This window comes from Balaenoptera acutorostrata, chromosome 17, assembly GCF_949987535.1.
Source record: "Balaenoptera acutorostrata chromosome 17, mBalAcu1.1, whole genome shotgun sequence".
Taxonomy (NCBI): domain Eukaryota; kingdom Metazoa; phylum Chordata; class Mammalia; order Artiodactyla; family Balaenopteridae; genus Balaenoptera; species Balaenoptera acutorostrata.
In genome coordinates this window covers 67842222-67859696 of record NC_080080.1, presented here as the reverse complement: position 1 = coordinate 67859696, position 17475 = coordinate 67842222, and the positions used below count along the sequence as shown (strand labels likewise).

Here is a 17475-nt window from a genome sequence, read left to right as displayed (position 1 = left end):
CTATGCAGTAATTATACTAGTATTATAATGACTATTACAATAAGCTGCCTGACTAGAATTTCATTCAATTCAAGTATTTTTGAGCACATATATGTTAGTTCTGCTAATTAACATTGTTAGTCCTACTACAGTGTGCATCTTATAATAAATCAATAGCCCATAAATTTAAGAGAAAAATAATATAGAGTCTATAGCATGCTTTCTGGACCAATATGGACACTTTTTTCTTAGAAGAAAACCATTAATATCTGGTATGAAATGTATTTCAAATTGCTGATGGCATTCAAATATTTTTCTGCAAGCACTTAAGAATGTATTAACCCTTCTTAGCTGGCCTTCCCAAACTTAACCAAGTTATGAGTGGAGCTGAAGACATTTACACTCAACCTTTGCCTTCAAGAACTTACAATCTGCTTGTAAAGCGAGCTAAAGATATAAGAAATGATTCCAAGCAATTCTAAGAAATGCAAGAATGTATACAATTGTTAGATCATGTGGTATAGAAGATGAATGTTATAAAAATTCAGATGGGAAATCAATGTGTCAGACACAAAATTACTCTGTCAAAATTTTTTTTAAGTTTCTCAATATTTACTCTCAATTTCAGCCCATATTCTGTCACAGACCAGTAACTGCTGGTGGGCAGCAGTGGCCGGGGACCACACTTTGAGTAGCACTGATCTGGAACTTGGGAAGTGGAACTTGAGCTATGCAGAATCGAGATTCTGTCTTCAGACTCATCTGAGGTTGCCATGCTGAGGAAACTAGGAAGCAAATACAGAGTAGATCTCTAATTCTAGTTCTGTATTAGAACATGTGTTAAGGCATTGGGCTTCTTGCCTGCATAATTCCCCAAGGGCAATTTTTCAGTCCCCTTTCAACCTTTTCTTAGCAAATAGAGGTCCCTGGTCCTGCCTAACAGGGTCACTAACTTTCCAGCTAGGATTCCTCAACTCCAAACTCTGTCCTCAAAGTTTCCAAGTTCATAAACGCTCAGATTCTGGCCTCTGTATCAATACTTTCCCATCCATTGTTATCAGAATGCAAACAGCATTCTAAGCATTCATGTTGAACATAACCCAGTAAGAATACAGACCAACTGCAAAGTGAAAATTCATTTTTAGAAAATAAGTGTTTCTATTAAAATGCTGTTATCAGCTGCTAAAGGTCACAGCTTAACTGAGAGAATGATTCCTAGAACCAGTCATTAATAATCCAGTGTGCTATTTTCAAAGATACTTAACATTATATCCAATTAAGATATAAAAGCAATCAGAAAAAGGTTTTATTTTTAGAAGACTGCTCAGGGCAGACTTCCAGCAATCTCAATGATTCAGTATTTAATCACAAACCCAGTGCCTAGCACAGGTTAGGTACTCAAAAAATTTCCTAAATAAATAAATTGAATGAGATAGGTGTTTTAAAAACAGAGCCATCTGTCTGCAGGGACATAGCTATGATAATATCTGGCCCTTTTTGTACTTGAGGACTTTACTAACCCAGCCCTGCCATTACCTTTCTTGAATTTCTTTCTGCAAACTCTGCATTCAAGTCCCCTGAACCCCTTAGTTTCCTGGACCTCTCATGCCCTCTCCAGAAGAGGGCAGGCAGCAGACTATAAGGGGCAATTCTTGAGCTGTGCCTTCAGACTGACCTGGGTTTTTATCCTGTCTTTCCCACTTACTAGCTCTAAGATCCTGGGGAAATTAGTTTGCTTTTCTGAACAGGCTTTCTCATCTGAAAGGGAAGTAATAATAACTTTTGGGGGGGGTTATCAAAATTAATAAGACAATGTATAAGACCTAATAAAATGCCTGCCCCCAAAGCAACAATAAATTCACGGTAGCTAGTTTTGTTTTTTATGTAGATCTGCACTCAGGGCTCCCGCCTCCACCCAGAGCCACTGACTTAAAATTATATGCAAACATTAAAGATACACTCAGAGTACCCCAAAGGGAGAAAATAACAGAAGAAGGGAAAGAATTATAGTGAATAGACAAAAAAATAAAAAAATGTTTAGGGACATTTCTAAGCAGAGCAAATCGGTCTCCAGTAACATCGAAGTTAACACATGATATAATGGTGGTGCTAAAGAGGACGTTGAGAAAAGCTAAGTAAGGCAAGGAAGCGTGCATTATATGTTGGAAAAAGACGCATCAGTAAGAGCTAAAATTGAAAAGCCAGGGCTCCTGACTCCCTTTCATGAACCATTACTCAGAGACTATTCATGAAGGGAGGACAGTTAAGTACACTGACTAAAACCTGCACCCTGGACTCAATTTCTTGTCCACCTCCCACTTACTCTGAGACTTTGGGCAAGGTGTTCAAGTTGCTGATCATCAATTTCCTCATCTGCAAAATGGGCACACTCTTAGTGACTACATGTGGTTGTTATAAGGCTTCAATGAAAATGTTGGTAAAGCTCTTAGAATAATGCTTGATACATAGCACCCAATTAATATTAGCATTATTCACTCATTCCTTCCTTCCCTCTTCCAGCATATATTTACCAAAAAACCTATCATTGCCACTAGGCACCATAGAAACTAACATTGTATCAAATAACTCTGTCTTTGTTCCAGGTAGAAGTCTGTTACAAACAGAGCTACTCAATAAACAAAATTCATTTTCAAAGAGACCCCCTAGTATACATTTCTGTATTGACAACTTTTATCATTTGTAGAATATTGAGCCATTAAAATGAATAAAACTACTTGAACATTGATTAAATTCAAAGGATTGAATAATAGCTAACACACATTATGTGGGAAGAACTGCTTAGAGCGCCACATACATAGACTCATTTATTCCCCACAACAACCCTATCAAGGAGGTACTGCAACTATTTCCATTTTATGGATTAAAAAAACCCCCAAGGCTCAGGGAAGTTAAGTAACTTCCCCAAGGTCACACAGTTACTAGGTGGCAGACTGGGATTTAAAACCAGGGGAGTGTGGCTTCAGGGTCTGCACTCAGTTGTTCCACTTTGCTACCAGCTGGGTTGATGTCTACTAGAAAACTTTTAGAAAACAGCATAAAGCACTTGTAATCTTAAAGCTCCTGCTTCCTTGCCTTCTCCTTGCCCCTGAGCTGTCCTCCTTGCCTTTCTCCTTCCAGATGTTCCCTTATTGCCATGCTCTTCTCATGGAAATCTATACAGAACACAGATTATACATGGGATGTTCAGAGATACATTTTAATAATCTAGTTTTCTGAGAACTTTTTAAAAAATCTTTACTCTGAATTATTTCAGAACTGCACAGAAAACAGTAGAGACCAAAAATTTCACTATTGATCAAGAACTTAAAATTCCTGTGTCATTCCCCTACTGCTGACAAGGGAACTCCCTTTTGCATGATTTGAAAATTCTACCAGGCCAGGCTCATCTAGATCTTAGCACTTCCACCTTCAAAGAGTATTTACTTATAAAAATAACAAGTGTTCTATAATTTAATTAATATTTATTAACTGCTTAGAAAATAGTGTTAAACATTATTCTCACACAGCTCAAGTTATGAGGTTATTAACTTATAATGAAACACAGAGGGAACACAAGTAGTCTGAGAAACTCTTTAGAAAGTAATTACTTGACACTAGTTTCTAATTAATGAAACTCTCTGTTCTAAAATGAAAATTTCTTATCAATGTATGCCTATTACCCATCCATGTTTAATGAATTTGGGATGCCGATACTTTGAGCGAATGCTTGCAATCATGAAGAAATAACTCCTTTTGTTCAAGTTGAGGATTGGGAAGAATTCAAATGCAGCCCTTGGAGATATGGATAAGTAACCTACCATCCAAAGTTGGAGTTCTCCTTCTAAATCCTAAGCTTACTTATTTAGCAAGACAATTAAAGGCTAGCAAGTGAGAGAGTGGTTACATCTCCAGGACACCCCGGGAAACAAACTATTACCGAGTGAAAAGATTCACTAAGAGTGGGACAGTGGAAACGCAGGGCTAGAATCCTGGGCAGTGGAGGAGGACAAAGCAGAAACACAAATATAATAAGGAAGTGGGAGAAAATATTTTTTTAAAGGCACAGAAAAGATAATGAAAGCTACGATTAAAGTACACAGGAAAGTCCCGACACAGCCGCGTTCCCCTTTTCCTTCCCTCTGCTATGAAGAAAACAGCCATCTCAGACCTAAAGAATATGGATTAAACTGAAGTTCCCAACTCCCCTGTGTTAGTTTCCTGTTGCTGTGATAACAAATCACCAGGGGTGGCATGGCTTAAGACAACACAAATGTATCATCTTAGAGTTCTGGAGGTCAGAAGTAAAAACTGGATTGGCAGGACTGCATTCCTTCCGGAGGCTCTAGCGGAAAAGCTGGTTCCTTGCTTTTCCTAGCTTCTGCAATCCACCTGCATTCCTTCGCTCATGGTCCCTTCCTCCATCTTTGAGACACATCACTCCAACCTCTGCTCCAATCATCAAGTCTCCTTCTCTTACTCTGACCCTCCTGCCTCTCTCTTTCCCTTATACGGACCCTTGTAATTATACTGGACCCACTCGGATCATCCAGGATAATCTCCCCATCTCAAGAGCCTAAACTTATTCACATCAGCAAAATCCCTTCTGCCATGTGAAGGTAACACATTCATAGGTTCTGGGGATCAGGACAAGGATATCTTTGGGGATTATTATCCTGCCTGCCAACCCCTCCTAGGTGACGTTTAGCTATTTTTCATCTTCCCATTGGGGAAATTCTTATTTTAACTACAAGGGAACGATGACTCTATCATAATACCAAGAGAAATAAAAGATTTAATAAACGATTCTTACCAGTTTCCAATGAAACGAGGGTCATCCTGATTAAGGTGAACGGGACTTCTGGGATCAACGTAAAAACCAATAAGAAGTCCACCTAACAAATATCCCACTGCAGGACCAAGTGCTCCCATGACATACATGATGGCTGAGAAGACAGAAGGGGAAATGTGAAATATAACATTGTGTCATTTGTTTCAGTAGTTGTCTAATTTCAGTCATACCATGCATATGTCACAGTTAAATCCAGTTAACAACTTCCAAAAACAGAGAACTTTAGAGATCCTGTCTATGTTGACATTTGGGTTTCAAACCATGTCCTTTATTTAACTGTTGTCTGTTGTCCTCTTAGAACATCAGAACTTCTTTGGTTACTTCTGAAAGTACAGACCTGGGCTAGTTATTAAGGCAGTCACTGGATAACCAAGAGAGGTTAACAGGTAGTCTCAAGATAAGAAAAGAGCAAGAAGTAGACGTCCCTCATCCCAGCTAGAAGATATTCTAACGGGCTGAGGGAACTCGAGGCCAGTTTTGCCATGAAGCTGGATTCAGCACCCTCAAAGCACTAATATTTTCAAATCACCACTTGAGAATCAAAGAAGACCTCGCAATGTGTTTGGTTTATTGTTAAATGAGGAATATTACTTAAAGGTTAATAAATCTCCTTAAATGGCATGAGTGAGACAGTCCGAATGGAAAGCACTAACGCACAGCTGAATTTGAAAAAATTTTAAAGCACGTGTCCAAAGGGAGAGGGGTGTTGACTGTCAGTAGATCAGAAAGGTGGTCATTCTGCCCAGAAAAATGTGGCCATCAAAATGGGTTTATAGGAAAAATGACAACAACAGATGCACTGTCACTTCTTTATATTATTTTCACTGCTGTGATTGAAATTTTTAAAATAAATAACATATTGCTAATTTGTAAATTTTGACGTAGAATAGGGAATTCCTTGAAAGTCATAGAAAAATCTAGCTGCACTCCAAACACGTTTCCTCCTGTTGAAACTCAGTTATTTGGGGACAAATCAATAAACACTTTTAAGATACCCCTGTGTGCAAGGCATGATAAACTCAGGTGATACATGCTTCTCATTTCTGTTGCTTTCGTGCATTTTAACCAAAGAATAAATATGTGATTTGTCATATCCTTTAAATAGTACCTATTTACCAGAAAGCAAATTTGGACTACTCCAAATCCCTTTGCCTGACTTTATCAGCTGCACCTAAATAAACACTGAAAAACCCTATACTTCCTGTAACTTACAACTAGAGACAGTAATTTAACACCTGCTCCCACTTTCCTCACCATTTCCAAAGAGAAAAGCACAGTGTTTATCTTACAGAATCATATGATTGTAACAATAAGACATTAGGTTCTTAGACTTCTCCATCTGTGTTTGGAAAGGAAGAACGGAGGCATAGCAGCAAGTAATCGGCATTCTTTTGGACTCATGCTTTTAATAAAATAAAATTTGAATTTTGATAAATATCTTGGTAACCTCTCTGTTTATAGCCTAAAACAGAACTCAAGAATAGGAAGTACTTTTTCAGTTTCAGGTATTCCCATAAGCACATGAAGATAAAATGTATGTTTACACCTCCAGGCAAACCAGCGCCATTTACAACTCAAAACTGTAATGAGGCCAAAATGTGACACAAATCATCTCCCCAAAATTGTTCTTCTGGCGTGAAAGAGACTGTCTTACAAACACAGAGGGAGGAAAAGGTATTTCCGCCATACTCTTTATGCCTGGGGCATTTGCGTGCAGCATCTTGAAGTGCCAAGAAGCCGTGTGCAGGATGTGTGCTGGCAGGACCACGCAATCAGCCGGTGAATGGAAAACCAATGAAATAACGTGCACCAAGAAACCTTAACTGGGGGCCTTCCCTGGTGGCGCAGTGGTTGAGAATCTGACTGCTAATGCAGGGGACACGGGTTCGAGCCCTGGTCTGGGAAGATCCCACATGCCACGGAGCAGCTGGGCCCGTGAGCCACAATTGCTGAGCCTGCGCGTCTGGAGCCTGTGCCCCGCGACGGGAGGGGCCGCGATAGTGAAAGGGTCGCGCACCGCGATGAAGAGCGGTCCCCGCACCGCGATGAAGTGTGGCCCCCACTTGCCGCAACTAGAGAAAGCCCTCGCACGAACCGAAGACCCAACACAGCCAAAAATAAATAAATAAATAAATAAAGTAGCTATAAAATTAAAAAAAAAAAAAAAAAGAAGAAACCTTAACTGCTTTACGAACTATAGATCAAGCTTTTGAAAATTCACCGATAGAATCAGAAAAATTCATTTTTATTATATAGCAAACAATGTTAAGTCCAATGGAATCACTCTCATTAACAGAAATACATATATGTACATCTACATATGTACATCTATATAACTATAGTACATGTTATACTATATAATATAGTACAATAACTATGCTAAATACATAAATATATGTTTATATATTTATAAATATATATCATACATATATGTATATATAATAACTTACTACTATAGTCCCATTTAGTAAATAAATCACTCTAGCCACTGAGTTAACATTTGTTAATTCATTAAGTAATGGCACTTATTCAGAGCTTTTTAGAGGAGCAAATTGTTAAAGCAAACCACTAACTCTCTCAGTCAAAAATTCCCAATCAGGACTTGAGGACATGGGGAGGGGGAAGGGTAAGCTGGGACGAAGTGAGAGAGTGGCATGGACATATATACACTACCAAATGTAAAATAGGTAGCTAGTGGGAAGCAGCCGCATAGCACAGGGAGATCAGCTCGGTGCTTTGTGACCACCTAGAGGGGTGGGATAGGGAGGGTGGGAGGGAGACGCAAGAGGGAGGAGATATGGGGATGTATGTATATGTATAGCTAATTCACTTTGTTATAAAGCAGAAACTAACACACCATTGTAAAGCAATTATATTATACTCCAGGAAAGATGTTAAAAAAAAAAATCCCGATCAGCTCCTCCCCCCGCCCCAAAGAAACAACTCTACTTGGAGTTCAAGGGCGGGACGAGTTGGCCTGATACCGTTTCAATACTAAAACCTACTGCCCGTGCTCGGGCTCCAGGCAGACTGATTCAGAACAGGCCTGGGCAGAGCCAGCTCCCTTCCTCTGTGGCTACCAGGGTGCGCCCCAGGCCTTTCTACCCCCTGGATCCCACCCATTCTTCAAGGCCCAACCACGTCCAGCACTGGCCATCCTCCCCTGAGTGATCTCTATCCTCAAAATCCCTGTAGACAATATACGGTCTCTCCCAGTGGCCTCCACAATTTTTCTCACACATTCGTATCAGTAAGAGGTTTGAAGCATGTACCCCCAGTGTACTTTCCAGTAAAACACTGTGTACGTACCATTAGTCTCTGTCTCACAGCTCGAATCTACATTGGTAAATCCTGTTGGTTCTACCATCAAATCAGGTCCAATATGCCACTCCGTACCTCCACCCTGGTCCAAGCCACCATCATCGCTCACCTGGAAAATTGCTCGAGGCCTTCCAGCTGGTCTCTGTGCTCCTGTCCTTACTTCCCTCCAAAGTATTTTCAACACAGCGACCTTACTGATCCTCTAGAAACACGAGCCAGATCACATCGCTTCTTTGCTCACACCCACCAGTGTCTTCCCATTCCACTCCCAGGAAAAAAGCCCAAGTCCTTTCACGTGGCTGCAAGGACCTGGCCACACCCTCGCCCCACCCCTCGGTCTCCACCCCCCAGCTATTCACTGGGCTCCAGGCGTACTGACCTCCTCACTCTCCTTCGTCCTTCCAGGCACGTTCCCACATTAGGGTGTTAGTACGTGCTCTGTGCGTGGTGGGCAGGGGTGCCTTGCCCAGAAACAGCCAAGTGGTTCATTCCCTTCGTTCCTCCAGGTAATTACTCTGTCCCTTCTCACCGAGACCTCACTCGGCCATGTCATCTAAAAAGTTACAACTCTTTCCCCCATTCTTCCCGTCGTTTCTCCTCAGCATGTATCACCACCTAACACACTTTATCTTTCCTTGGTTCATCTTGTTGATCCCCTGTTCTTCCCGACCAGACCATAAGCTCCACGAGATCGGGGACGCCTGACGGAGGGGTTCACTGCTGTGTCCCCCATACCCGTTAGTATAGGAGGCCACACCCACACTGACTCCCATTATTCATTACTCCCATCACCACCACGGAGTCTGCATCCTCTACGGCCATTAACCACAGATGTCAGTGACAAACTCTTCCTCAGTGTCTATCACCTCTTGAGACACTAGCTAATGACATAGATGTCAATCCGTATTTCATCTAGTGAATTTGGTAATTTCATGGTTTTTGACTGTGTCTCATCAGATGTGATTATACTATCACTGGTTTTTTTTCTCATGATGAGGAGCTTATACTGAGAAGACAGGCTATTCGATGAGCTAACAATAGAAACATAAATACAGTTCCAGTCTTTTCTTCCTGCCCCCTCCATGGATGGTCTCACACACCTCCCCTTTGAGAGAACGCTGGACCATTCCATTCTTCTTTTTTTTTTTTTTTTTAACATCTTTATTGGAGTATAATTGCTTTACAATGGTGTGTTAGTTTCTGCTTTATAACAGAGTGAATCAGCTATACATATACATATATCCCCATATCTCCTCCTTCTTGTGTCTCCCTCCCACCCTCCCTATCCCACCCCTCTAGGTGGTCACAAAGCACCAAGCTGGTCTCCCTGTGCTGTGTGGCTGCTTCCCACTAGCTATCTATTTTACATTTGGTAGTGTATATATGTCCATGCCGCTCTCTCACTTCGTCCCAGCTTATCCTTCCCCCTCCTCATGTCCTCAAGTCCATTCTCTATGTCTGCGTCTTTATTCCTGTCCTGACCCTAGGTTCTTCAGAACCATTTTTTGTTTTGTTTTGCATTTTATCTTTTTAAAAACACTTTTCATCCGGGTTTTATTTTTTAATTAATTTTCAAGCTTTTCTTGTAAATCATTGATTACCTTCTAGTTCTCATACCTTAAGTAAGTTTACTTACTTTTTTAGCCTTATTTTTATTAGGCTAATTTCTTTATTTTTAAAAATTTGTTTGATTTCAAACTTTAAATCTTGTTATACTCCTGAATTTGAATTTATGTTTTTGTATTTGGCGGTTTCTCTTTCTTTTTTTTATCCTTCTGACAAGATCTTCTTTTAACAGTCTTTGTTTATCTTAGTCTTCTCTTACATTTTGCTTATTTTGTGATCAGTTTTAGCAGTAGCTTGTTAGAAGCTGGGCTGGGCTTCGTATCACATCTGGGCCCATCTCCCCACTGTCTCTGTGGTTCTGTCCCAGCTGCCCTGCATGACTCCTCCCGCCAGGTAGAGATGGCAGCCTGAGCGACTCAGGGTTAATTCTGCCCTTGGGCTCCAGGCTCGCTTTGCACACGGCTTATTTGATTAGCTGGACCCTATGATTGTTGTCTCGAATTATCCAGTAATGAGAAAATGCAAGTTCTAAATCCAAGGTCTCCGATGAATAAGCACCAACAGTAAGACAAGCCAGGCCCGCAGAGTGAAACAAACAAGGCAGAGGGCACCTCGTTCAGTTCCGCCTGCCCTGGGGAGGGTCCTACGGGTTGATCAACCTTCCCAGTGGCTCCTTGAGAGAAGAAGCACAATGCACCCTGCGATGCCAGCCTGCACCTGTTCCACCCCTGCAGTCAGACACCTCCGTTTCTCCATTTCTGGCAGAGTTGAAAGGTCCTCCTTCCTCATCACAAAATCCCAACTTGGCTACAAAATTATCTCAAATAAGGTTGTTCCGTGAGATCAGCTGCGACCCAGGCAGCAGCTCTCTGAAGTCTACGGAATCTATGTTGGGTAACTCAACCTGCTCCTTGTTGGAGGGCAGGCAATTTTCTCTGCCCTTCTAGGTTCTTCTGGCTGGTCTAAGAATTCAACTGACATGAATCAGATTAACAGGAGAAAATCACACGAAAGTTTAATAACATGTATACATGGGAGAAACTCAGAAAAACTCAACTCACCAAAATGGCCGAAGCCATTATACCAAGGCCAAAGCCTTAAACACCAAGTTCAGCTAAAGACAAAAGAGGATGTTGGGGGTAGTGGTTCGGGACCTCAAAGGGGAGGAAGGCAATTTCACATGGAGATGGAAAAGCAAAGATTTGGTAAATGAATGCTTGCTGGGCCAGGCAGAGACTCCGGGACACAGAGAGGAATTTTAACAAACTGACTTCGCTAGGTTCCTCCCTGCCTGCACACGTAGTTCCTCCATAGTTATCTACAGTGATAGCTCCCTTCCTGGAACAGGTCCTCTATCTACACTTTTATGCACTTAGGGGGAAGGTCAAATGTTCTTCCCGAGTCTTTTGGGCCTTGATTATTTTCAGCTCGAAATAATCCCATGCCAAAGAGATATTTGGGGTGGTAAGTTTTCCTCCCCTAAACCCTAAACCCCAAGAAATGACTCCAGAACTCCTCACAGTGGTCAGTCAAGCAGCCACGAGCCTCACTGGACCTGGGAAACCGAGGGGCCCAATCAAAACCAGCGAAGATCCCAGTATCACAGAGGGCTTCGCAGTCACCTCCTTCCTGGCCTCATATCCCAAATAGTTGAGCAGCGCTCCAATCGCGGGGTCACAGGTCACTCACTCAGCCATGCCCTCTGTGATGCCAGGCCCTGGGACAAGGAGGGGGCATTGCAAAGGTGAGTAAGAGGGGTGCGTGGTCCCCCAGAAAGAAACATGTAAAACCAACTATGATTCAAGGCTCAGTGATTAAATACAACCAACACCAACGACGCGCTGTGGACCACAGGGGAAGAATGATGCATTGTAACCGTTGAGGAGAGAGGACAGAGAGAGCTTCATGGAAAAGAGGGCTCCTGGCCTAAGCCTGCAAGGATGGGAGAAAGGACACCAGCGGCTGAGGGGTTCTCGTGGCACAGGCGTGGGGATTTGGAAGCGCCCAACGTGTTCAGGGAACTGCAGGTGATCTTACACCTGGCGGGGGGAGGTAGAGAAGAGGGCCCACCGCCGCCGCCATCCCCGCCCCATCCGCGGGTCTCAGTACCCAGCTGTGTGCGGCCTGCCAGACCCTCTGCTCTGAGACAGTGAGGGTGGAGAGCAGCAGCCCACTGGCTTCCCCGACCATTCAGCATCCTTAAGAAGAGATTTTCCTGTTGCTGAGGAACAAGTTACTTCCACTGTGCGGTGGAGGGCAGGCCTTCTAGAAAGGGAAATCGGGGACCTGGTCCTGGGCCTCCTGGGCACTTGTTTCTCTCCTGCCACTCCCCTCCCCTCCCTCTCTCCCTCCTACATCAGGGTGGGAGAGAGTCCAGGGTACCACATCATGGCCGGAGGCCCCTCCTGCCACCTCATCCCTGCTGTCCCCAACTCTTGGGAGTGTAAACAATTCTCCTTCTCACGCATTCTCCTAATTTATGGGCAGAATTCAGTGAAAGAACCACTACCGTCCACTGGGGCGGGAAGGGGGGACATCTTTTCTTTCCACCTGTTCAGTTTCCATGCTCCCTTCTTTCAAGAAAAGCCATTCCGCTTTCCTTTGGGACCATCCATCTCCTCACCGCACAGTCTTGACGGCCTGTCAGTCACAGAGCCCCGTCCTTGGTGGCTCATCGGTGGACAGGGGACGAACCCAGGCCGATCAATCAGATGCTCTTCTTCTCCTTGTAATATTTTCCCCCGGATCCCCCTGTGGCTCACTCCCCTACTTCTTCCTGATCTCTGCTCAAATATCACCCCTTAGCGTAGCCAACGCTCACCCCATATCTAACAGGACACCCCGTTCCCCACCCTCACCACGTCTGATCACCTTACCCTGCTGGAGTTCTCACTGTGGCACACATCACCATACAACGTGACATTTGGGGGCGGGGGGGGAGCTGCTTATTATCTGCCTCTCCCACTGGAATGTCAGTTCCGCGAGAACAAGGACTTTTTTCAGGGATGCCTTATCAATCTCTACGCACTGCTGACCATCGGCACTAATAAACGTCGTTGAACAGAGACGCTAGGCAGGCATGGCCTTCCACCCTTGAGTGAAGTAACAGAAGGCGTCAGAGTGGATTCATCCTTGCAACACTGCCCTCCATCCACGGCTCGTGCTCCCTGGATCCCTGGGGCTGCCCCGTCCTGTAGTGCCATCTCTATCCCCCTTTCCCATGAAGTGCTGGGTGTGACAGAGGTGGTTCTCGTGCTTTACAGTCACAGAGCACTGACCCTCGCCCCACCCCACTCCAGGCCTGACCCTTACCTCTGCCAAGCCCTCCACGGGCCACCACCCTCCCCTGCTGGGCTTCCCAAATCCTCAGAGCCTCTTTGTAACTGGCCTGGATTTGCCATACCCTCATTTGAACTTGACCTTTAATGGACCAGCCCCTGCGTCTGTGTTGCTCTCCACCTCCCACTACTCATCCCTCTCTATCCACCGCTTTCCAGTGTCCCCTCTAGGGCAGGACCTACTTTCTCAGTGACCCACGTGGCGGTGCATGCCTCTAGGAACTGATGCTGACAGGGGTTTAGGTTACAAGTAAAATTCAGGCTCAGTCTCAGGACCTGAGCTCACACCCAGGGTGCTCCCACAGAGAAACGTTTTGCATACCTGCCTAAGGTCCACAAATGACCACCAAACCCATCTGGGACATAGTGATAGGAGGTCGCCTTCTTGAATATATTTGGTAGCACAGCTACTATACACAACAAGAGGACATGAAAAGCAAGCCACACTTCACTGCAACACAGCAGCTGTGACACCAACTGACACTCAACTTGCACAGCTTCTTGAAAATTAGCCAAGGTACTTCATAGCACCAGAGCGCCAAGTTGAAGGAAAATATTCCCTCACTCATGCCTTCCACTCACAAGCACAGGCAGATAAGAGACCTCTGATCTCGGTTATTTTGAGCAGCAACTTTTTTTTCTTTTAAGTGATTCAGTTATTTCGACACAGGCCTGACAGCAAAAGAAGAGCTGCCACAGCAGTCAGGGAAGAGTCTATCACTTTGCTAAAACGTTCAGAGAGCACCTTAGGTCGCAGATGAGAAGATGAGGGAGATGGCTTTAAGTAGATTCCGAGTGTTTTTTCCTCTCTACCATAGCAAACAATAGTTGGTTGACACTCACCATCTTTCTTTAGAAATACTTTCAAAGTAATTTGTAGTCTAAAAGGAAACACACAAGTACGTATGGAAAGAGCCAGTTGCACTTAATTCATACCTGGGGCATGGTGGGGGGAGGGTAACGTGCTGTGGCTTTAAAACATCAAATTGGCCACCTGTGCGTGACCACTGTCTATAAATTTAATCTAGTCCGCAGGAAGGACCACAAGGATAGCTACCGTGAAAGCATGAAAACAAATTAAGTTCAAAATGTTTTAATTGTAATTTGGGGGCAAAAAGAAAGTTTTATTAGAAATAGACTCACAGACATAGAAATTAAACTTATGGTTACCAAAGGGGAGGGGGGAGGGATAAATTAGGAGTTTGGGATTAAAATATACATACTACTATATATAAAACAGAAAACCAACAAGGACCTACTGTATAGCACAGGGAACTATATTCAATATCTTGTAATAACCTATAATGAAAGAGAGTGTAAAATATATATATATATATATATATATATTTATTTATTTATTTATTTATATATAGATGTATAACTGGGACTCCCCTGGTGGCACAGTGGTTAAGAATCCACCTGCCAATGCAGGGCACACAGGTTCGAGCCCTGGTCCGGGAAGATCCCACGTGCCGCGGAGAAACTAAGCCCACGCGCCAGAACTACTGAGCCTGCACTCTAGAGCCCACGAGCCACAACTACTGAGCCCACATGCCACAACTACTGAGCCCACATGCCACAACTACTGAAGCCTGAGCACCTAGAGCCTGTGCTCTGCAACAAGAGAAGCCACCGCAATGAGAAGTCCGCGCACTGCAATGAAAAGTAGCCCCCGCTCGCCACAACTAGAGAAAGCCCACGCGCAGCAACAAAGACCCAACGCAGCCAAAAATTAATTAATAAATAATAATAATAAACTAATAACTTAAAAAAAAGATACTGTAATCAAGACAACGTATTATTGGCTTAAAGATAGACAAACAGATCAATGGAATAGGAAAGAAAGTCCAGAAACAGACCCACACATATATATGGACAACAGTCCTTTGACAAAGAAGTAAAGATAATTCCATTGAAAAAGGATATTCTTTTCAACAAATGGTGCTGAAACCATTAGATATCCATATAAGAAAGGAACTGAAAATAGATCACTGACCTAAATGTAAAACCTAAAACTATAAAACTTCTATAAAACTATAAAACTTCTAAAACAATTGGGGAAAATATTTTTAAACAGACAGTTTACCAAAGAATATCTGTGGATGGCAAATAAGAACATGCAAGATGTTCAGTATCATTAATTATTAGGGAAGTGCAAATTAAAACCACAATGAGGGGAAAGGGGGGAAATAAATAAGGAGTTTTGGATTAATATGTACACACTACTATATATAAAATAGATAACCAACAAGGACCTACTGTATAGCACGGGGAACTCTACTCAATATTTTGTAATAACCTATAAGGGAAAAGAATCTGAAAATAAAAATATATATATATATATATTTATATATCTGAATCACTCTGCTGTACACCTGAAACACAACATTGTAAATCAACTACACTTCAATTTTAAAAAAACCACAATGAGATACCACTAAACTCCTATTCAAATGGTTAAAATTAAAAAGATAATTATACCAAGTACTGGTGAGTATGTCAAGCAATTAGAACTCTCATGCACTGCAAAGGTGAAACATAAAATGTTACAGACACTTTGGAAAACAGTTTGGTAGTGTCTTAAGGAGTTAGACATATAACTACCCTATGGTTCAAGCATTTCACTCCTAGGTATTTTCACAAAAGATAGGAAAACATGCGTCCATACGAAGGGTTACATACAAATATTCAGAGCAGGTCTATTTGTAGGAGCCAAGAACCGGAAACAACAAAAACGTCCATCAAGAGGTGAGCGGATAGGGCTTCCCTGGTGGCGCAGTGGTTGAGAATCTGCCTGCCAATGCAGGTGACACGGGTTCGAGCCCTGGTCTGGGAGGATCCCACATGCCGCGGAGCAACTAGGCCCGTGAGCCACAACTACTGAGCCTGCGCGTCTGGAGCCTGTGCTCCGCAACGGGAGAGGCCGCGATAGTGAGAGGCCCGCGCACCGCGATGAAGAGTGGCCCCCACTTGCCGCAACTAGAGAAAGCCCTCGCACAGAAACGAAGACCCAACACAGCCAAAAAATAAATAAATAAATAAATAATTAATTAAAATTAAAAAAAAAAAGGTGAGCAGATAAACTAATTGTAGTATATCATACAATGGAATACTATTTAGCAATACAAAGAAATGAATTATTGATACACACTAAAACATGGATAAATCTCAAAATAATTACGCTCAGTGAAAGAAAGTAGACATAAAAAAGTCCATACTGTATAATTCAACTTATAAAATTCTAGAAAATGCAAACTAATCTAAAGTAATAAAAAAAACCAGTCTGTGGTGATGGGGCGGGAGGGGGCCAAGCAGAAGGGAGGGATTACAGAGAAACTCAAGGAAGCTTTTGGCAATGTTGCATAGTCTTACAGTCTTGATTGTTGTGATGGTTTCACGGGTACATATATATATCAAAGCTTATCAAATTATATATTTTAATTATGTGCAGCTTACGTCAGCTTCACCTCAAGGGGAAAAAAGACATTTTTCTAAAAGTGGGTTCTGGTGATGGTTGCGCAATTCTATAAATTTACTAAAAATCATTGGATTATATTCTTCAACTGGATAAACTTTATGGTACGTAAATTATGAGTCAGGAAGTCATTAAAAAAAAGACTAGAAGGAAACACACCATGTATTGAAAGTTGTTAGCTGAGGGTATTGAAATTACAACGGGATTTTTTCTTGTTTTCTTTATAACGTTCCATATTTTCAGGTTTCTCTAATTGAATACAAATTTTAATAACCAAATTTTTTTTTTCAAACATACCTTCTGGAATTAGTACTTTTATCTCTTTCAGCTACTAATAATCAGCTAACAAATGTATCATCTTTGTGTAAATTTATAATAAATATATTTTTTAAAACTTGAAGGAAGCCTATACAGGATAATGGACTTTTTTGTTGTTCTTATATCTACAGCACCTCCTACAGGGGCACCTGACACATAGTGAGCACTCAGTGCATACCTGATGGATAAGCACACAGTATCTGTAAAGCAATTCTCCATTTTTTTTATGATTGATCGCCCAATAGTTCATGATGACTTCTCCCAGGCTAAATTATTATAATAATTAGGGATGGGCAAACTACCGGCCAAATCCGGTAAATGAAGTTTTATTGGAACCCAGCCATATGCATTCATTTATACATTGTGCGTAACTACTTTCAACCACAGCAGCAGAATTGAGTAGTTGCTATAAAGACCGTATGGCCCTCAGAGAAAAATATTTACTATTCAGCCCTTTATAGAAAAAGTTTGCCTGGGAAAGTGGGAGGTACAAACTATCGGGTATAAGATAGGCTACAAGGATGTATTTTACAACACGGGGAATATAGCCAATATCTTGTAATAACTGTAAATGGAGTGTAACCTTTAAAAATTGTTTAAAAAATAAAATTTTTTTTAAAATTCTTAAA

The 17475-nt window shown here is 42.2% G+C and overlaps 1 protein-coding gene across 3 annotated transcripts in view; it reads right to left on the bottom strand.

Moving 5' to 3' along the window:
- The window catches only part of SLCO5A1 (solute carrier organic anion transporter family member 5A1), a 132942-nt gene that overhangs the window by 76716 nt on the left and 38751 nt on the right, over positions 1-17475 (bottom strand). For all 3 annotated transcript variants that reach the window (XM_057532364.1, XM_057532365.1, XM_057532363.1), the window contains one exon: positions 4790-4922. In XM_057532364.1, coding sequence (XP_057388347.1) covers positions 4790-4922 — 133 coding nt within the window. The remainder of the gene's footprint in view (positions 1-4789; positions 4923-17475) is intronic.